General features: G+C 40.8%; 1 protein-coding gene across 3 annotated transcripts in view; it reads left to right on the forward strand.

Moving 5' to 3' along the window:
• Positions 1-21,829, forward strand: part of CCNYL1 (cyclin Y like 1) — a 53,257-nt gene that overhangs the window by 1,093 nt on the left and 30,335 nt on the right. For all 3 annotated transcript variants that reach the window (XM_003254003.4, XM_012501936.2, XM_030803298.1), the window contains exons 2-3: positions 14,066-14,140; positions 16,115-16,149. In XM_003254003.4, the coding sequence (XP_003254051.2) occupies positions 14,066-14,140; positions 16,115-16,149 (110 nt within the window). The remainder of the gene's footprint in view (positions 1-14,065; positions 14,141-16,114; positions 16,150-21,829) is intronic.

Raw genomic sequence — 21,829 nt, forward strand, 5'->3', positions numbered from 1 at the left:
AGATGTTTGGGGATTTCTTATTTAGACTCAAATTAGGGGTTGCCATAGGAGACACTATATGGTATTCCTAATAGGTTAAGTCGGCTTGAAAGAAGCTGCTTTATTCCTTCCAACTATAATTTGAACACAGAAAGAAAGAAAATGGGGGGAGGGGCGTAAAATGACTGTGAAGGGTGTGAGAAGTTATTACCAGGGGTACAGAAAAGTTGTTTTTTTGAGACGGAATCTCGTTTTGTCGCCCGCCCAGGCTGGAGTGCAGTGGCGCGATCTCGGCTCGCTGCAACCTCTGCCTCTCGGTTTCAAGCGACTCCTCTGCCTCAGCCTCCCGAGTAGCTGGGATTACAGGCGTGCGCCACCACGCCCAGCTAATTTTTGAATTTTTAGTAGAGACGGGGTTTCACTATGTTGGTCAGGCTGGTCTCGAACTCCGGACCTCTGGATCCGCCCGCCTCCGTCTCCCAAAGTGCTGGGATTACAGGCGTGAGCCACCGCGCCCAGTGGGTGCTGTTAACTCAAAGGAGTTTAGCCACGGAGTTCTGATTACTTTAAAATTCCGACGGTGACAAATATATCTCCAGCCATTCTCCGGTGACTTAACAGACTTCATTACCTGCTTGTTCTAAAAGAGAGGTGGGGTGGTTCATGGTTAGAAGTTTCAAAAGAGACAAAATATAAATTTAGACTTAATTTATAATGTAGTGGTTTGGAAGTTAAAATGCTAGACCCTGCCTGCTCAAGAGTGTTTGTTTCCGTGACTCCCCTTCCTTCCTCCCAATCCTGCCAATAGAATCCTGGTCAAAGATGAGAATGTTGGAGTTCGCTAAACTGTTGGGGTAGGGGTGAGGAGAGAGGAAGCGTTTAGTTTTTTGCCTCTAGAATTTTGGAAAGAGATAAGTCTAGGTCAAAATAATTCCGGGTAACAGCGTGATTCTTGAATAAAAACTAATTCCTTTGAAGTAGAAAAACATTGTATCATAAAGATGTTTAAATCCAGTGGGCTCATTTGTTTCGTTTAAATGCCAGAGATTTCATTACTATAGAAGAAATGTGTTAGAACTCTTATATTTAAACTTTGCTTGGACTTTTAATTTCTTTAAAATAATAATTAAGCTTCATGATGAACGTGCCTTTGTAACTAGGAACTACTGTACTCACCTTTCGGAATATTCAAACATTGTGAAAGAATGAACCAAATATATTATGTGAGTTAATTGATTGTACCTTTATACACAAAGCATGTAAGTACTTGTGAAAACTTAATGCTGTCTTAGTGGTGTCAGGTAAGCTTCTGAGTGATTTTACACACCAGTTAGTAGATGGGTGGCTCTCACCCAGTGTACGTGAAAATACATACTTTCATGTACATTTAATTTAGCCCTTCCAAAATAAGGCCTGTTTATATTCCCCGTGTTGCTAATGAAGAAATGAAGAGTTAGGTATCTGGAATGACTATGTAAGACAGCCACTGAACAGAACTAAGGTTCTCAGTTCTCAGACTGACATGGAGGTGAGATATACCAAGTTCAGTTCTTAAAAAACTTTTAAAAATCCAGAATGCATCATGTATTTTACCCATAAAATAGTCCTGTTTTTGAGAACTTACTTCGGTCTTGATTAGTTCCTTTCAAAGTTAAAGTTTATTTTACACGATTCAGAGGCAACATTTACATCTTTTTTTTTTTTTTTTTTAAGAGAAAGAGTCTCACTGTGTTGACCAGGCTGGCCTCGAACTCCTGGCCTGGGCTCAAGCAGTCCTCCCACCTCAGCCTCCTGAATAGCTGGGACCACGGGTGTGTGCCATCTTGCCTGGCTCCATCTTATGTCTATACATTCATTTCAGTGGATAAGAATAAAAGTAGAGGTAACAAAATGGCCTAAATATACCCATCAAATAAACAGGTTGATAAATTTTAAAGAGTTTGTTTTGGTAACTGAATTGAAGCTGAGAATGCCCTGGACAGAGGAATATTAGGAGAAGCTGGCAAGAGGGAAGGTAAGGTACCAGGCGTTAAGCATAGGATGATGATAAAGAGTGCTAAATCAGAAAAGTTGAAAAAAGAGAATTTGTAAGCACAGAATTTACCATTGTATGTTAGTATAACAGTTACACTTTTATTTCAATTTGTCTCAAAACTTATTTTTGTGGCATTCAATAAAGTGATAATAGAAATCTCAATTTCGGCATTTGCCTATTATTCATAAGTTTCCATAGAAACATGGCCAGAACACCAAATATAAAGTATAGACACATTGAAAGTTTGCTTTTAATATCTTTATTTCAGACAATTTTATATCAGTCTCCCTGGAAACAGAAATTCTTACTTAGATGTAAAACATTTGGCTGGGCGTGGTGGCTCACGCCTGTAATCCCAGCACTTTGGGAGCCTGAGGTGGGCGGATCACGAGGTCAGGAGTTCGAGATCAGCCTAGCCAACATGGTGAAACCCCGTCTCTACTAAATATACAAAAATTAGCTGGGCGTGGTGGAAGGCACCTGTAATCCCAGCTACTCAGGAGGCTAAGGCAGGAGAATCGCTTGAACCCGGGAGGCAGAGGTTGCAGTGAGCTGAGATCGTGCCACTGCACTCCAGCCTGGGCAGTGGAGCAAGCCTCTGTCTCAAAACAAACAAACAAAAAATTTAGCTTTTCTACAATGAAGAATTATTTTTGTTATTTAGACAAAAATCATACATAAATGAACACTCGGCTTTGTTCTTCAAGCTATTTCTTTTCTTTTTTTTTTTTTTTTTTGACAGAGCTTCGCTCTTGCCTAGGCTGGAGTGCAATGGCACAAACTTGGTTTGGTGCAACCTCTTCTTCCCATGTTCAAGTGATTCTCCTGCCTCAGCCTCCCAAGTAGCTGGGATTACAGGCACATGCCACCATGCCCAGCTAATTTTTGTGTTTTTAGTAGAGACGGGGTTTCGGTATGTTGGCCAGGCTGGTCTCGAACTCCTGACCTCAAGCCGTCCAGCTGCCTTGGCCTCCCAAAGTGCGGGGATCATAGGCGTGAGCCACGGCGCCTGGCCTTTTTTTTTTGAGACAGGGTTTCACTCTTGTTGCTCAGGCTGGAGTGGAATGGTGCGATCTCGGTTTACTGTAACCTTTGCCCCCAGGGTTCAAGCGATTCTCCTGCTTCAGCCTCCTGAGTAGCTGAGATTACGGGTGTGTGCCACCACGCCTGGCTAATTTTTTGTGTTTTTAGTAGAGATGGTTTCACCATGTTGGCCAGGCTGGTCTGGAACTCCTAACCTCAGGCGATCCACCTGACTCGACCTCCCAAAGTGCTGGGATTACAGGCGTGAGCCACCATGCCTGGTCTCGTCAAGCTATTTCAGAGAGATGCTCCTAAGAACCTAGTAAACATTTCAGATAGACTCAAAGTATTTTCTACTACCTCGCGTTTATTTAACGGTATGTCTAACATAACTGACGGTAGTATCAGTAACACAAAATAAGATACTAAGATCTTATTGTCCAATTTTATTAGTACTCTCGACTTTTCATAGAGCATTTTATGTTCTGACGTTAGGAGCTTTGCTAATTTGCTGGCTAAAGGCGCTCTCTGAAGTGACCCTTTCTATTCTCTTCCACTGATGGGTGAAGGTAGGGAAAGAATTGGCAATGTAACGTGGAAAAACCTCTGAGCAACAGATCTTTCCTCTTTCTAGTAGCTATTTTAAGCCCTCTTTTTTTTTTGGTTTTTTGAATAATATGTTTGATGTAAAAGACGTAGAGAATACAGAAAAGTCATTGATTATGGTATGCATATGAATATAACATTTTATTTTAGAAAAATGAGATCATTCTATATGAGCTGCTTCATAACTTAACAGCAGTGAAATAATGTCATAAATTCCTGAATGACTGCTTGACATCCAGAGAGTGCTCCAGGATATCTTTCCATGCCAGGACACCCTGCTCTATCGTATGCCTTCTAGTAACTGCTTAATGTACCATCAGATGGTTGGAGTATCATTTATTTACCTATCCTTTATGATTGGGCATCTTTTCTAGTAACATCATACACAGTCTCATTACATTTGATTTCAAGGGTACTGATAAAAACATATTTTGATGACTGATGCCTTGTACCTCCCTATAGAATTCAGTTAAATCTATGGGTTGAGTCATTTTGTAGTTAAGATATTTTAGTATTAAATGTTCTTATGGGCCAGGTGCGGTGGCTCATGCCTGTAATCCCAGCACTTTGGGAGGCCGAGGCGGGTGGATCATGAGGTCAGGAGATCGAGACCATCCTGGCTAACACGGTGAAACCCCGTCTCTACGAAAAATACAAAAAATTAGCCGGGCATGGTGGCGGGCACCTGTAGTCCCAGCTACTCTGGAGGCTGAGGCAGGAGAATGGCGTGAACCCTGGGGGGCGGAGCCTGCAGCGAGCCGAGATCGCGCCACTGCACTCCAGCCTGGGCAACAGAGTGAGACTCCATCTCAAAAAAAAAAAAAAAGTTCTTATGCCAAATTGGAGTTAGCATTGACTTTTTCCTGGACATTAGAATTCATCATTTAATATTTTTTGTTTCTTGGTAGCCTATCTTGCATCTTTAATTCTTAATAGCTACCACTTTAAAAGATTTGATGCTTACCACTTTAAAAGATTTGATTAGATGACAAATCAAGAGAGAGCATTAGAAGAAATCTTAAAAGATGTGGGAAAACTGGGAGAAGCTTGGCTAGTTTTGGGTGTGCTGAAACAGATGTTTATTGAGTACCTTTAGGTGGCCAGGCTGTGTTCCAGATTCAGGGCAAATAGTGGTATACAAGACAGAGCCTTATCCTAACTCTGATCATTACATTCTGGGGGGAGCTAGGGATAGATAATACATGAATAATCAAGAATGTTAGGTGGTGAGGTGTTGAGGAAAAAAGTAAAATAGGGTCATGGATTGGGGAGGAGGACAGTTACATGGGGGTTGTGGGGATGAAAGATGGCTGCTCTCCTTACGTGACCTGTGAGCAGTCCTAAAGTGAGAAGGGAGCCTTGTGAGGATGGTTGGCGAGAGGCAGGGGTCCATGCAGACAGATAGTTACTTGGAGTTCCTTGAATGGGAGCAAACTTGTTTTTGGCCAAGGACAAAGACACAGGGTGGCTGCAGAAGAGTGAAAAGGATGCCAGGACTATGGTGGGTTAAGGCCATGTATGTATAGTGGGCCTTGGCAAAGAATACAGACTTTAGTTGTGATAGGAAACCATTGGAGGATTATAGTCTGGGAAATATTTTTAATTCTTTTTTTTTGAGATGGAGTCTCACTGTGTCGCCCAGGTTGAAGTACAGTGGCTCAATCTCGGCTCACTGCAACCTCCGCCTCCCGGGTTTAAGCGATTCTACTGCCTCAGCCTCCCGAGTAGCTGGGACTACAAGCACGTGCCACCACACCCGGCTAATTTTTTGTATTTTTAACAGAGATGGGGTTTCTCGGTGTTAGCCAGGATGGTCTCGATCTCACAACCTCGTGATCCGCCCACCTTGGCCTTCCAAGGTGCTGGGATTACAGGTGTGAGCCATCACGCCCAACCATTATTTTTAATTGTTTAAGAAAAAGATCAGATGGTGGCTTATGCCTATAATCCCAGCAGTTTGGGAAGCAGAGGCAGGAGGATTGCTTGAGCCCAGGAGGGGGCTGGGACTAGCCTGGACAACATGCTGAGACCCTGCCTCTACAAAAAGTAAATTAGCCATGTGTGGTGGCACACACCCATAGTCCCAGCTACTCAAGAAGCTGAGGCAGGAGAATCTCCTGAGCCCAGGAAGTCCAGGCTGCAGTGAGCTGTGATTGCTCCACTGCCCTCCAGCCTAGGTGACAGTGAGACTGTCTCAAAAAAAAAAGATCAGACTAGCTGCAAAAGTAGGTAACAAAGTGATGAATAGACAAGTCACAGAAAAATAAATGCAGATGATCCTTAAAACACAGCTTCACACATAAGAGAAATACAAATGAAAACTATGCTGTGATTTCTCTTCTGTTGGGAGAAGATTCAAAAACTTGACAATACATTCTTTGGTGTGGCTGCGAAGAGAGTTGGATTCATACATTGCTGGTTAAAATGCAAGGTGGTTTGACTCCCTGAAGAGGAATTTGGCATAATCTCAAACATTGCAAGTGCATTTAATCCAGAAATCCTACTTCAAGGAATTTATCCTGATGGCATACCCCATAAATATGAAATAACATGTGCATAAGGTTTTGTTGCATTATTTTCAATAGCTAAATATTGGAAATAATTAATATGTCTAGTAAGAAATTGGTAAAATAAACTGTTATATCCACACAGAGGAGAACTATGGAGCTGTTAAAAAAAAAAAAAAAAAAACTTTCTTTACTGCTATGGAGTGATACCCAGATATCCAGGATATGTTACATGAAAAAAACGAGGAGAATGTACAGTAATGTACGAAATAATATGTATTTGCTTATTTAAAACAACAACACTGAAAGGAATTCTTGGTGGTGGTGTGTGACTGTTTTTCCCTTAATTTCAGGGGCAGCCAAAGTTCATATTTGCTCAAGATGTTATTTTGGTATGGGCTTTCCAATAAATGCTAACTGTACACTTTTGCTTTTAATTTGCAAAAACTTCGTTTTATAATTTATTGTGCATTATGTGGTATATAGCAATTGCTTTTTTTTTTGGGGATGGAGTCTAGTTCTGTTGCCCAGGCTGGAGTACAGTGGCACGATCTCAGCTCACTGCAACCTCTACCTCCTGGGTTCCAGCAGTTCTCCTGCCTCAGCCTCCTGAGTAGCTGGGACTACAGGCATGTGCCACCACGCCCAGCTAATTTTTATATTTTTAGTAGAGAAGGGGTTTCACCATCTTGGCCAGGCTGGTCTTGAACTCCTGACCTCAGGTGATCTGCCCACCTTAGCCTCCCAAAATGCTGGGATTACAGGTGTGAGCTACTGCGCCCGACTTACAGCAATTGCTCTTGCATTTCATTTTATTATCACTATATGTTGAGTTAGGTAGTATAAGAATTATACTTGTTTTACATATGAGAAGACAGGCTTTGAGAGGTGTAAATTGAGTTTTCCAAGGTTTTTTAATTTGTTTTTTGTTTTTGAGATAATCTTTCTCTGTTGCTGAGGCTGGAGTGCAGTGGTGTGATCATAGCTCACTGCAGCCTCCACTTCCTGGGCTCAAGTGATCCTCTTGCCTCAGCCTCCCAAGTAGCTGGGACTAAGAGTTTTCCAAGGTTTAAAAAGATAAGACTTGATATGGTCAGGTGTGGTGGCTCATGCCTGTAATCCAGCACTTTGGGAGGCTGAGGCGGGTGGATCACGAGGTCAGGAGATGGAGACCATCCTGGCCAACATGGTGAAACCCCATCTCTAATAAAAATACAAAAATTAGTTGGGCGTGGTGGCACATGCCTGTAGTCCCAGCTACTTGGGAGGCTGAAGCAGAAAAATTGCTTGAACTCAGGAGGCAGAGGTTGCAGTGAGCCGAGATCACGCCACTGCACTCCAGCCTGGGTGGTAGAGTGAGATTCCGTCTCAAAAAAAAAAAAGGCTTGGTAGATCAAGAATGTAAATTTCAGATACATGGCATATAGGATTAGAATTTATAGAATGACTCATGGGCTTCTTTGGATACTGCCTTTTTTCCACCTTTTTTTTCAGTTAATTAAGCTTTAGAGTTAAAATAATAACAGTGGATAATGAAAAATGAAATGGAGGTACTTGTAACCCAGACTTTTTTTTTTTTTTTTTTTTTCCTCTGTATGAGACAGGGTCACAACTCTGCCTGTCGCCCAGGCCGGAGCACAGTAGTGCCATTAGAACTCACTGTAACCTCAAATCCCTGGGCTCAAGCTATCCTGCCACTTCAGCCTCCCAAATAGCTGGAACTACAGGCATGTGCCTCCACACCCAACTAATCTTTTAAAAAATTTTTGTAGAGATGGGGGTCTCACTATGTTGCCCAGGCTGGTCTTGAACTGTTCTCAAGTGATCCTTCTGCCTCAGCCTCCCAGAGTGCTGGATTACCCAAGTGTGAGTCACTGCACTCCACCCAGAAATATTCTTAAAAGTCTAAAAAAGGAGTTAAGTGCTATTAAGAAATACACAAAGGGAGAAAGGTATACTATAGCATATGAAATGTCACAGCTCAGTCACAATCACCAAAACATAGATTGAGGAGTGAAGGTGAGTTAAAGCAAGACTGAACTCTGACATAGAAGGAGGTAGAGAAGTGGTTTGGAAACCAGATTTAGGATTGTCAGAAGCTAGGAGAGCAGAAGCAAGGCATGAGTGAGCATGAGACTGGCGCTTGGCTGTGTGCTATGTGACCTCAGATGAGGCAGGGCAGCTCAAGACCCATCAGGTAAGACTTACCTGATGGGTGGAACGTGTGAACTTAGATAAAATCTCAGAGTTTACATCATAATGGAGAGGTTTGAAATGTTTGTGTTATGGACTGTAAGACTAATACAGTGAGCAGTATAGTAGAGCAGGTCAGTAAATGCAGTAAGCCTTTAAATAAACAGATGCCCAGCAGTTGGCCCAGAAGCTGCCAATATCTCCTGTTTAATTGGGATATATTGAAATCAATATGTTGAAATCAATCTCTTTCTCTGAAATATGCTGCTTCTGTCAGTTACTTTCTTGGTTGCTGCCTTCTCCCTTTGACAAGAAAAATCATTTCTTTACAGTTTACAATTGCATAATTTTAACACTTTTAGCCTTTAGTAATAATACATTTCATTTATTCTAAGTTCCATATTTTTACATTTTTAATTAACATCTGTGAAATTGAGATGGCTGATAGATTCAAGGAAGAGCAGTGTTCGTCAGTGGATCTTACAGATTTCTTTCCCTGAGGGGTGTTATATTAAGACCTGAGTTTACTTTTTTTTGTCTTACTTGCTCCCCATCATACTATCACGCTTTCAAATTAAGTTGCAATTTAAATTGATAATACAAAACTGGTGGGTCTTAAAATACAATTTTAGACATAACCCCTAACCATGATATCAAAAACTATTTCTTCTAGTTTCAAACATTCTTAGGAGTTTTTTGGGTTTTTTTGTTTTGAAACAGAGTCTTGCTCTGTTGCCAGACTGGCGTGCAGTGGCGCCATCTTGGCTCACTGCAACCTCTGCCTCCTGAGCTCAAGCAATTCTCCTGTCTCAGCCTCCCGAGTAGCTGGGACTACAGGCACACGCTGCCACACCCAGCTAATTTTTTTTTTTTTTTTTTTTTTGTATTTTAGTAGAGATGGGGTTTCACCATGTTGCCCAGGCTGGTCTTGAACTCCTAAGCTCAGGCAATCCGCCTGCCTCGGCCTTCCAAAGTGCTAGGATTACAGGCGTGAGCCACCGCACTCAGCCCATTCTTAGGAGTTTTTAAAAAAATAATTTGTGAAGGCATTCACATATAAGATGCATGGTAATTGATGAGTTTCTATTTTCCAGACATTTCTCTAAATTTTGTATGTGCATGTTTGTGGAGCCTAATGCCTTAATAGCTGTCAGTCTTACCTTTGTGATAGTGAGAATAGAGTAGTATCATTTATCAGAGTCTCCCTAGGTTCTTGGGGAAAGAGTTAATAGAGAGTGCAGAAATCATTGTGTGTGTGTGTGTGTGTATGCATGCGTTTACTGTCTAATGGCTTAAATGTCCATTCTGTAAAATAGCAATGTGTGGGATTTATTGTTAGTGCAAGTTATATAGCAAATTGTATCAAATAAATAAATGCAATTTACAGCCATGGTGATGTTCCTCATTCACATCAGTAGGAGTTTTTTTTAAGCATCCAAAGCTGTGGAAGGAGCTAAAACTGGTAAAATTGGTGGCATTATATCCTAATATACCCTTAACTTCTTTAGAAAGCAACTGAGCACTATATATGGAGCGATGAAAACAATCTGACCTTTTGGTCTGATTATCCCACTTTTGTGAAAAATCTTTCCTAAGGAGATTTTAAAAATAATTTTAGGCCGGGTGCGGTGGCTCACGCTTGTAATCCCAGCACTTTGGGAGGCCGAGGTGGACGGATCACGAGGTCAGGAGATCGAGACCACGGTGAAACCCCGTCTCTACTAAAAATACAAAAAATTAGCCGGGCGTGGTGGCGGGCGCCTGTAGTCCCAGCTACTCGGAGAGGCTGAGGCAGGAGAATGGCATGAACCCGGGAGGCGGAGCTTGCAGTGAGCCGAGATCGCGCCACTGCACTCCAGCCTGGGCGACAGAGCGAGACTCCGTCTCAAAAAAAAAAAAAAAAAAAAAAAAGAAAATACCGTAAAATTGAAGGTTTTCCTCCTAAGAGCAGAGCTTTTTAAGTACCTAAGTCCCCAACAATATGGGATTGGCTGAGTAGAGTATAGGAATAACACTTGATGGACCATCATTTATCCATTACACAGTAAATATTCTCCATTGGAGTGGAGATCATTTGTAAAATAAGACCTAAGTTATATATGGATTAGAGCTATTTTTTTTTTAACATGCATAAGACTGGGCACAGTGGCTCACGCCTGTAATCCCAGCACTTTGGGAGGCCGAGGCGGGCAGATCATGAGGTCAGGAGTTGGAGACCAGCCTGGTCAACATAGTGAAACCCCGTCTCTACTAAAAATGCAAAACGTAGCCGGCCACGTTAGTCCCAGCTACTTGGGAGGCTGAGGCAGGAGAATTGAACCTGGGAGGCGGAGGTTGCAGTGTGCCGATATCAGGCCACTACACTCCAGCCTGGGTGATAGAGCGAGACTTCATCTCAAAAAGAAAAGCAACTTAAAGTAATGGTTGTGAGTTTATAATTTGTAATTTGTTTGTTTGTAATTTGCAAATGAAGCATTATTTTGACTCTTGCAAATTTCTGTTCATGATAAGATATTAAAGGAATGAGCTAGAGGCTTTTACCTATCCCCACCTTTAGTGTGATCACATCAGTATTGCTGATAAACCAGGCCTCTTAGTTGCAAGTTCAAAAAATCTATCTCAAAATAGTTAAAAATTTAAAAAAAACTGTATAACCAGGGATTCACATAGTCAGTTAGGGACTACTTGACCCAGGGATTAAGTGATCTCAGAACTTGTCTCAGTTCTGCTCTTCTGTTGATCTCTCCTGAAAAGACACGCTTCATGATGGCAGAGGGAGCCACTGGTGGCAGCTCCTGGCTGGCTAACAGTGCTAGAGTACAGCCCTGCCTTTCTCCTCTGGTTCTTGGGAAGTCCCAAGAGAAATGTAATTGATTGGCCAGCTGTAAGTCACATGCCCACCCTAAAACCCCTGAGTTGAGGGAGTGCCAGCTTGTTACTTGGGTTAATTTGGCTTTTTTCTTTCTATCTTATCATTTCTTTCATCCTAGTTGCCTTGGATTCTTTTTTTTTTTCTTTTTTAAGTTGTAGTCTTGCTCTGTTGCCCAGGCTGGGGGACAGTGGCATGATCTTGGCTCACTGCAACCTCTGCCTCCTGGGTTCAAGTGATTCTTCTGCTTCAGCCTCCCGAGTAGCTGGGACTAGAGGTGCATGCCATCACGCCTGGCTGATTTTTTTATATTTTTAATAGAGATGGAGTTTCACTGGGTTGGTCAGGCCGGTCTTGAACTCCTGACCTCATGATTTGCCAGCCTTGGCCTCCCAAAGTACTGGGATTACAGGCATGAGCCACCATGCCCAGCCGCCTTGGATATTTCTTATATTTACACGGTAGCACATCTTGGTTTTCTTATATTTAAATATATAGCACATCTTGGTTTGGGGTGGGGGAGGTGTGTGTGTGTGAAGCCTGCTCCTCTTTGATTTTGGTACTTAATTTTCCTGGATTTCCATTGAAAATTCCAAATTAAACTTTATCATGACATAGCTACTGATTGATAATATGGCTTCTTCTGTAAACATTAGTTTTTTTTTAGATTCAAATGGTAGTATATTTGCTTTCTTTTTGAAAGGAAGTAGTCATGAATCCTTTTAGAAGCTTTAGGTAGAGGCTGGGTGTGGTGGCTGACACCTGTAATCCCAACACTTTGGGAGGCCGAGGGGGGCAGATCACAAGGTAATGAGTTTGAGACCAGCCTGGCCAGCATGGTGAAACCCAGTGCCTACTAAAAATTCAAAAAAAAAAAGCTGGGCATGGTGATGCGTGCCTGTAGTCACAGCTAGTTGGGAGGCTGAGGCAGGAGAATCGCTTGAACCCGGGAGGCGGAGGTCGCAGTGAGCCAAGATTGCACCAATGCACTCCAGCCTGGGCAAAAGAGTGAGACTCTGTCTTGAAAAAAAAAAAAAAAGCTTTAGGTAGAGGCAGCTGTGAAAGTCTTTGCCTGTCATTTTATGCACAAATGATTTTATTTTTCCAAATAGCTTAAAATTGTCACATCATCTTTTCAAGATGTGGAAAAACTTCAAACATAATTCTTGTGTGGGTCTTTTATATAAGAATAGTTTTCTCCAAAAGCGGTTTAAAAAAGTTCAGTGAAGGAATTTCCATGGAGAACAAAGCAGTTGGTTTAGGTATGTAAGTTTTCAGTGATCTGGCAGTACTATTAAAATGGATGATTCATAATTCATTTTAACCAGGAAGTCCCAAAATTATGTTCATGTAAGATTCTAACCAAATTACTTGGAAGAAAGAAAAGGATTCTAGGTAGATAAATTTGTGAAACGCTGAGTTAGACAGTAATCACTACTAGAATGATTAGTTTTTAATGTATCAATGTGCATTTTGATTTTGTAAGAGCCAGGGATGGAGTATATTGTCATTTGACTACTAAATCGCATTTTTAAAAGTAGAGCAATTATATTAATATGTAGTTTTGGGAAATATCGCCTTAACTGTTACTCTGGATCTTGGCCCAGTTTCTTACAAGATTGGTTAAGATAAGTGGCTTGAAATGGACCTTGCTGGGCCAGGCGTGGTGGCTTACCCCTGTAATCCCAGCACCTTGGGAGGCTGAGGTGGGTGGATCACCTGAGGTCAGGAGTTTGAGACCAGCCTGGCCAACACGGTAAAACCCCGTCTTTCAAAATACAAAAATTAGCCAGCGTGGTGGCAGGCACCTGTAATCCCAGTTATTTGGGAGACTGAGGCAGGAGAAAATTGCTTGAACCCTGGAGGCGGAGGTTGCAGTGAGCCGAGACCATATGCCACTGCACTCCAGCCTGGGCGACAGAGTGAGACTCCATCTCAAAAAAAAAAAGGGACCTTGCTGAAGAATATCATAGATTTTTATTTTTTCCCTTCGTGACAATTTTTATTATCCCATATTATGGCAAAGTTTGTTTCATGAAAATTCAAGAGTCTGTTTTGTAGTCTTGCCTAAATATATTATCCAACTTTGGTGCAAGGTGGACTACAGGCAGATTTGTCTTGACATAGATAGGGGCAAAATTTTTTAGAAACAGCCCTAAGATCTGCTTTAAAACGTACTCTTGATGAAACACCAAATTACCCATGCTGTTAGAAGGAAGAAGTGAGAAATTGAGGGCAAATGTTAATCATTTTCTAACATGTTCCTGTATACTAGAACACAGAACTTCTATTCAGTCCTCTTAAATCTGCCATGATGAATGGCCCCCCAAAAAACCACAGCTAACTGAATTAGTTTACTTGTTGAATGGAGTTAGAATTAGCTGTTTAATTGTCTAAAGAACGTTTGCCAAAAACAACTCTTTATTTTACCATATTTGATGTATTGAGCTGGTGCCTAACAGTAACTGGACACAGCATCACTTGCTACTTGAGATTGTTCTTGAAATGTGCTAGTAATAGCAGCAGAGAGGAGAGTGTGGTTATATTTCTATTTGATAAGTTGAAGGAGGAGGGCATATGTATGATTCATCTAACATTTGTACCAGATTATTTAGGCGCAGGTTTTTTATTAAAAGTCTCTGACACAGCCTGGTTTTGTTCCACGTGTGCGGAGAGATTCTACAATTTTGCATTCCCCAGGAGTATTTCTGTATTGTCTTTATTTTCTTTGTATTTATTACTAAAAACTTACCTGAAGACTGTTAAAAGTGATTAAAATGGATGTGTATCTATTTCAGAAATCATCTTTTCTACTCACCTAAAGTATCACATCTTTCTCCTCCTCTTCTGTAGATTTAGCTTTGGAGTCAAACCCTTCTGACCATCCAAGGGCAAGCACAATTTTCCTGAGCAAATCTCAAACGGATGGTAAGACAATACTGTTTTTTCCTTCCAAGGAAAAGACTGAAAACTGTTTCTATTTTATTGGATGTATTATAGAAGGTATTTAGAAGAACTGATGTATTAGTTTAAGTTTTTCTTTTCATATGTTCACTTATTTTAATATGTGATATACTTTCCTTTAGTTGTGATTGTTTAGAAATAACATGTAGACCTATTTACAGGTTTTGCCACCTTTTTATAACACAATTAATTGGCCACATGATTTAGTAACATGGATTTTTTTTTTTTTTTTTTAAGAGGCTGGAGTGCCTTTATTGCCCAGGCTGGAGTGCAGTGACGCAGCGTCAGCTCACTGCAGCCTCCACCTCCCGCATTCAAGCAATTCTCCTGCCTCAGCCTACCAAGTAGCTAGGACTACAGGCATGAGCCACCACGTCCGGCTAATTTTTGTATTTTTAGTAGAGAGGGGGTTTCACCATGTTGGCCAGGCTGGTCTCGAACTCCTGACCTTGTGATGTGCCCTCAGCCTCCCAAAGTGCTGGGATTACAGGCGTGAGCCGTCTGGCCAGTGTCATGGATTTATGCTTATTTCTCCATACTTCTTTGACCTCTTTTCCTTGCTCCAAAAGAGTACATTTTAAAGATGAATGATAGGATTTAAGTTGCAGCTTGGTTTCATTTGAACAACAACAAAAAATCAGTTCGTATACAGGGATTGAATCTGTGATTTTGGCTTCCTTTTATACAGTGCTCTAACCACATGAGCCTATCACATTCAAATTTATGCTACTCAGAACTTTTAAGCTATTAACTTTTCCATCCTAATGTAGTGTAAATATAAACATGCCCCATGGTGTTTCCCAGAAGGTTAGCCTCAGCAAGTGAAACTTACGTACATTTTCCTTGTCCTGCCTGTTTTAGGATGAGAATCAGAACTGTTGTATTTTTCTGTACTCCTGTTTATCTTCCTTAAAATTATGTTAAATGCTAATTTATTTGCTAAAAAGCTATATACAGCCAGGTTTTTCAGTTGATTTCAACAGCAAGAATACAAGAAGTGGGGGTTCTATAATATTTGAAGTTAATGCAGCACAACACAAAATGGAGGGCTTGTAAGCAGCATTTTCGAAGCTCGTGTGGACTTTGTCTTGAGCTGGTCATTTCTGGTTAGGATAGTTGTATTTCTCAGTTTCTTTCAGAGCCATGGGCTTCTCACACATACAGAGTGTGGAAGCAGTAAAAGAAGAGCTATCCCATGCTCCTCTTTCTTCGGTGGTAAGGAGTGTGTGCTTGTGATACTTGTCTAGCATCAAAGGAAGAGGCAGTATAGGAAACAAAGCGTGGTCCAAGTCCCTCTTGGAGCTTTTATTCTTCTGGCCTTTGTTAAAATGATTTTATGTGCTGTGAATATACCATGTTCAATTAGGTTAACATTCATTTTAACATTTAAATTTAAGGTAGTTTACTTTCCACTTGTGTAAAGACCTATTTATTTTTTCAGTAACATATTAGTAAATGACCAGTAAGTGGTTCAGGATGTTTGCAGTGATTGTGGTGCAGCTAGAGATTGGCACCTAGCCAGAAACTGGTTCTTAGAGCTGTCAGCTGTTATAACGATCTTGGTAATTAAAGTAAGCTACCCGTAAATGTAGAATTAAAAAATACTACTGGATGATGATTCAGATATGCAACAGGGAAACCTATTAGCTAAATTTCTCATTTAGCGTAATTTGTTTTGCACCTTTCTTTTGTACATAGGGATTCTTTCATTTTATTCAGTAATAGAATATCTGTTAGGTCAAAAAGTAAAACTAAGTTTTTAGATTTTATTTTATGGGATTCATCTTGCCAGATGATTTAAATGATGAGTTTTGTTGGAAATTATTTTTTAAATGGAATTTTATCTCATTTTGTATATTGGTAATCAGATTATTAGCAACTACTTTTATACTGTGGCATTTGTATCAGAATTGATCAGCTAATTTTTTTTATTCTTAGTGCGAGAAAAGAGGAAGAGCAACCATTTAAACCATGTAAGTAAACAGTTGGAAAGCTAAGAAATTAACAGTTGAATTAAAAGTATGTCTGTCATGATTCCATAAAAATATAATGGGGACCCAATACTGTTAGTATGGGCCTGTTTTTGTGGATTTTCTAAATCATTTCTATTTTTCTAAGAATCAGATTTATGCAGGAAAGTCTTTGACTTAGTGTACCCATTTGTTAAGGGTTTCTGACATTTAAGTTAAATTTCAATAATTTGGTTGTGGTATAAATATCTGCCTTAAATACTTTTGCCTAAAGTTTTTAATCTTTTTAAAAATCAAGTAACAAAATTATAATAGCTAAGTTCGTTTTTAGCACTATATGTTGACTTCCTGTCACAGCAAGTGAAAGCTTAGCTTCCTCACTCCACCGTGACCTTATTTTCTTCCCTCTGTTTCTCCCACATATATCACTTTTTAATTAAATCAGTAATTGATGTTTACATTGTTATGATTATGCAGATATTATTCACTGCTGAGTCATATATTATTCTCACTGTCTTCTCCTTGTACATCCTTTGTTTCTCTTAAATATTTCTGAAATCTGAGCATGTCTTGCACATCTCTTCCTAGCCTCCACTAGCTCACACAGCCAAATGCAGTAGTAACCCTTGGCTGGTCTCCTTGCTTTCATGTCTTTTTTTGTGTGTGTGCGGAATTAATTTCCTGACTATATTCATTTGGCTGTTTTCTAACAGCTATTTTCCCCCCAAATGTTGTAGCATTTGCCACATGCCTATCAAAAATATTTTCCCTCTACTAAAACACATCTGTTCCATTTTTCTCTTGGAGACAGCTTTCCTCAGCCTTTTGTCATCCTCCTCAAATATAGACGGGCTTTTCCTAAGACTGCTCTGTGCCTGTTTTCCTGGGATATCTCTCTGAAGTCATCTGGGATCTCACATAACTGTCCTCTTGTGTTGGGTCCCCTAAATCCTAGATTCTGTGTTTCCCTCTATCTTGTTATCCTTCCTAGTTGTACTGGAGCACATTTTCCTGGGAAAGGGCCCATAGACAGACATATTTAGAGATCTGGCCTGTCTGAAAACCTCCCCTATTTCTTTTTCTCTTTTTTTTTTTTTTGAGACAAAGTCTTCCTCTTGTCCCCCAGGCTGGAGTGCAGTGGTGCGATCTCAGTTCACTGCAACCTCCGCCTCCTGGGTTCAAGCGATTCTCCTGTGTCAGCCTCCCGAGTAGCTGGTATTACAGGCGCCTGCCACTATGCCCAGCTAATTTTTGTATTTTTAGTAGAGACAGGGTTTCACCATGTTGGCCAGGCTGGTCTCGAACTCCTGACCTCAGGTGATCTGCCTGCCTCGGCCTCCCAAAGCGGGGATTACAAGGCATGAGCCACCGCACCTGGCCTTTTTTTTTTTTTTTTCTTTTCTTTTTTTCTGTTTTTTGAGACAGGGTCTCACTCTATTGCCCAAGCTGGAGGGCAGTGGTGTGATCTCGGCTCACTGCATCCTTAACCTACTGGGCTCAAGTGATCCTCGCATCTCAGCCTTCCGAGTAACTGGGACTACAGGCGTGTGCCACTATGTCCGGCTAATTTTTGTATTTTTTCATAGAGATGGGGTTTTGCCCTGTTGCTCAGGCTGGTCTCAAACTCCTGGGCTCAAGCCATCCACCTGCATCAGCCTTTCAAAGCGTTGGGATTACAGGTGTGAGCCACTGCACCTAGCCAAAGCTTCCTATTTCATAAGAGTATAAAATGCTAGGTTCACTCCAAATTTCATAGTTCTGAAGACATTTCTCTATTGTGTTCTCATTATAGTATTCTTGAATCTGTTGCCATTGTGTGATACAGTACGTGTAACCAGTTTTTACATGTCTCTGGAAGCTTTTTAGTGCCTTCTCTATCCCTGAGATCCTGAAATTTCATAATATGGCTTGCTATGGACCTTTTCTTTTTTCCTTTTTTTTTTTTTTTTTTTTTTTTTTTTTTGAGACGGAGTCTTGCTCTGTTGCCAGGCTTGAGTGCAGTGGTGTGATCTCAGCTCACTGCAGTCCCCACCTCCCAAGTTCAAGCGATTCTCCTGCCTCAGCCTCCCAAGTAGCTGAGAGTATAGGCGCGTACCACCAGGCCTGACTAATTTTTTTGTATTTTTAGTAGAGAAGGGATTTCACCGTGTTGGCCAGGATGGTCTCGATCTCCTGACCTTGTGATCTGCCCGCCTCGGTGTCCCAAAGTGTTGGGATTACAGGCATGAGCCACCACACCCGGCCTGGACCTTTTCTTTTTATTGGGACCAATAAGTCTGTAGACTATGTCTTCTAGAGAATTTTGTTTTCTTTGTTCCTTCTTTATCCTGATATTCTTACTATTCAGATGCTGAGCTTATTAGACCAGTGTTTCTGCATTGATCTTTAATTGTCTCCCCCCCCCCCCTCCCATTTTCTAGTTAGTCTTTTGTTCTACTTCTTGGGCATTCTTTTACTTTATGCTCTAACCCTTCTATTGAATCTTTCATCTTTCTGAGGGTATTTTAAGAATTTTTTAAAGTTTTCATTTGCTCCTGAATTTTCACCACTCCCATGCATTCCTTTTTCCTATTGTTTTGCTCTCTGTTGTTGGAGGCTTCCCTCATGTGTAATGGACATTGGAGGCCAAGCCAGCCTTTAATTTAGGAGACATCAGTCTGTTATCTGGTGGGTCTTGTCTCTTTTCTTTTTTTTTCTCCTTTCCTTTCCTTTCCTCCTTCCTTTCCCCTTTCCTTTCTCCTGTCCTGTCCTTTCCTTTGCTTTTCTTTCTGAGAGAGTCTTATTCTCTCATTCATACTGGAGTACAGTGGCGTGATCTCAGCGCCCTCTGCCAAGATGCAACCTCTTCCTCCCGGGTTCAAGCGATTCTTGTGCCTTGGTCTCTTGAGTGGCTGAGATTACAGGTGTGTGCCACCACGCCCAGCTAATTTTTTTTTTTTTTAGTAGAGACAGGGTTTTGCCGTATTAGCCAAGCTGGTCTCGAACTCCTGGCCTCAAGTTCACCCACTCAGCCTCCCAAAGTGCTGGGATTACAGGTGTCAGCCACTGTGCCCTGCTGGGTGCACCTTCTCTGAGACTGTTCAGTTTCTTCAGAGAAGAATCTCCCGATTTTCTACCTGGGGAGTACAAGCATGGCTGCTCATTTTCCAGAAGCAGAGTTGAAAAGGGAGGTGGAATTCCACTTCTCAGGGTGTAGTTTTTTTTTTTTTCCAATTTCCCAGATTTCAGTCCTACTATTTCTGAGCCCAGAACCTTCTATATTCCTTATAAGATGGGAGGACAGGTGGACCGGGGACTCCAACTACATATTTTCAACTGACCTTGCTGGCTTTTATGTTTCACTCTACCTTCCAAGGTGCCATGTGCCTCTGAGTTTGAAGCCTGCCTTGGGTTCTGTAAGACAAACTAACTTGATCCTGTTCCAGTCACTGTGTAGGCACTAAAATTGTGCTTCCATATCAGTTACCACTCCTTTGTCTTTTTCATCTTTCAAGATTTATTAAAAATCATCTGCTGTGGCCGGGTGCGGTGGCTCACGCCTGTAATCCCAGCACTTTGGGAGGCTGAGGCAGGAGGATCACTTGAGGCCAGGAGTTCGAGACCGGCCTTGCCAACATGCTGAAACTCTGTTTCTACTAAAAATATAAAAATTAGCTGGGTATGGTGGTGCGCACCTGTAATCCCAGCTGCTCGGGAGGCTGAGGCAGGAGAATCGCTTGAACCTGGGAGGTGGAGGCTGCAGTGAGCCAAGATTGTACCACTGCACTCCAGCCTGGGCAACTGAGCAAGACTCTGTCTCAAAAATAAATTTGTAAACTCTGTCTCAAAAATAAATGAAATAAAATAAATAGAAAAATTATCTGCTGTCAATCCTGTAGCCTGATCCTGTGTATAACCTTTATTTTATGTCTTTAATTCTAATGAAATTTCAGGAGGGCAAGGAAATAAATTTATTGTCAATCTGCCATGTTTAACCCAAATTTAGAACCTTTATTTAAAGTGTAAATCTAAGTTTAAATTAAACATAATGATACTAATCCAGACATTTTTTAGTTATACCTATAATGAGCATATTATACTCTTCTACTAAGGCATTAGGAATTGTATTCAAACTCTGCACCCTGCTATATTGCCCCATTACTGTGCAACATAGATGGAGGTGTTTCATTAATGCACAAAATGTCAGAAATTTTTAAGTTAATTAAAAGTCATTAATTTTTTCTTTTTTGAGACAGATTCTGTAGTAGCATTTACCTCTTATTTTAAATGGGTTAAAATTAGAGGCAGTAGGCATAATGGGAAAAGTCAGTGGGTAGGCATAGGAGTTCAACAGGTACTTTACCTGTAAGGTTTCAGTTGTGACTCAGTAGATTACTAAGTATGATTATTTTCTATCTTTGCTATTCTACCTTAAGTCTACAGGTAGTACCCCTTCCCTTTCTTGTTAACGATTGTCATTTGTGCAGACTAAATGAAGATGAATGATATATTCTTTGTCCCTATTTTGTGACTACCTGAAATAACATCTGTGAACTTTCAGTAGTGTTTTGTTGTTTGGATTTTTTTTAAGTATTTATATTTTGTATTATTATGTTTGTCAGTAGAGTTTGTTGAGGTTGTAAGCCAGCATTGGTGAGGCTTTAGCCTAAAATAAATTGTTGAGTTTTCCAGCAAGATGATGGGGGAATTACCTATTGCCAGCTATAATTGCTTTGCTCAGAAGCTTAATTCTGCCACCCTGTAGTCTCAAGAGATACAGGGACGCTCTTGATAACAAAAAATTTGGATAGTTGAAAGTTAGTGGTGTGTCTCATGCTATATATTGATTAGCAGAGAGGTTTCTTTTTCTTTCTTTTTTTTTTTTTTTTTTTTTTTTGAGACCAAGTCTCTCTCTGTCACCCAGGCTGGAGTGCAGTGGTGCGATCTTGGCTCACTACAACCTCCGCCTCCCGGGTTCAAGCGATTCTCCTGCCTCAGCCTCCCGAGTAGTTGGGATTATAGGAGTCCACCACCACACTTGGCTAATTTTTGTATTTTTAGTAGAGATAGGGTTTCTTCATGTTGGCCAGGCTGGTCTCGAGCTCCTGACCTCAGGTGATCCACCTGCCTTGGCCTTCCAAAGTGCTGGAATTACAGGTGTGAGCCCCTGTGCCCAGCCCCACCTTCCACTTTGAATGAATGTATTTGAATGAGTCAGTTTTTATTTTTTATACTGTATGTGTTTCTTGAGACAATAAAAGTATATACATTAGCACACATACACAGTTAATGTAAACTATATACATTAAATATAATAGCTTAAGAAACATGAGTTTAGATATAGTTGAAAACATTTCTAGGTTGAAGGAGAATTTGGTCCTTCAAATAGTAATACTTTTTAAAAATAGAATATCTGGGACTTTTTGTTAGTAAGAATTAAGTGACTGCAGTAAAAACATCTGAAACAAAATGGTGTTACACTGTATGGATATTTCTGATTATTGGCTACTGGCAATTTTTTAATGCATGCACTTTTAAAAGCAACGACTAGACCTTCTCCCTGCCCTGTCTTTCATGTATATGTGTGGGATACTGATGGGAGAGTGTGACAACGTGGTAAAAACTATCATATTAATAGAAAGAAGGAAGGCTCATCTGAATTAGTTTTTTTTTTTAAGTGTTAAAATTATTAGTATTCTGTGGT

This window comes from Nomascus leucogenys, chromosome 22a (genome assembly GCF_006542625.1).
Source record: "Nomascus leucogenys isolate Asia chromosome 22a, Asia_NLE_v1, whole genome shotgun sequence".
Classification (NCBI taxonomy): Eukaryota; Metazoa; Chordata; class Mammalia; order Primates; family Hylobatidae; genus Nomascus; species Nomascus leucogenys.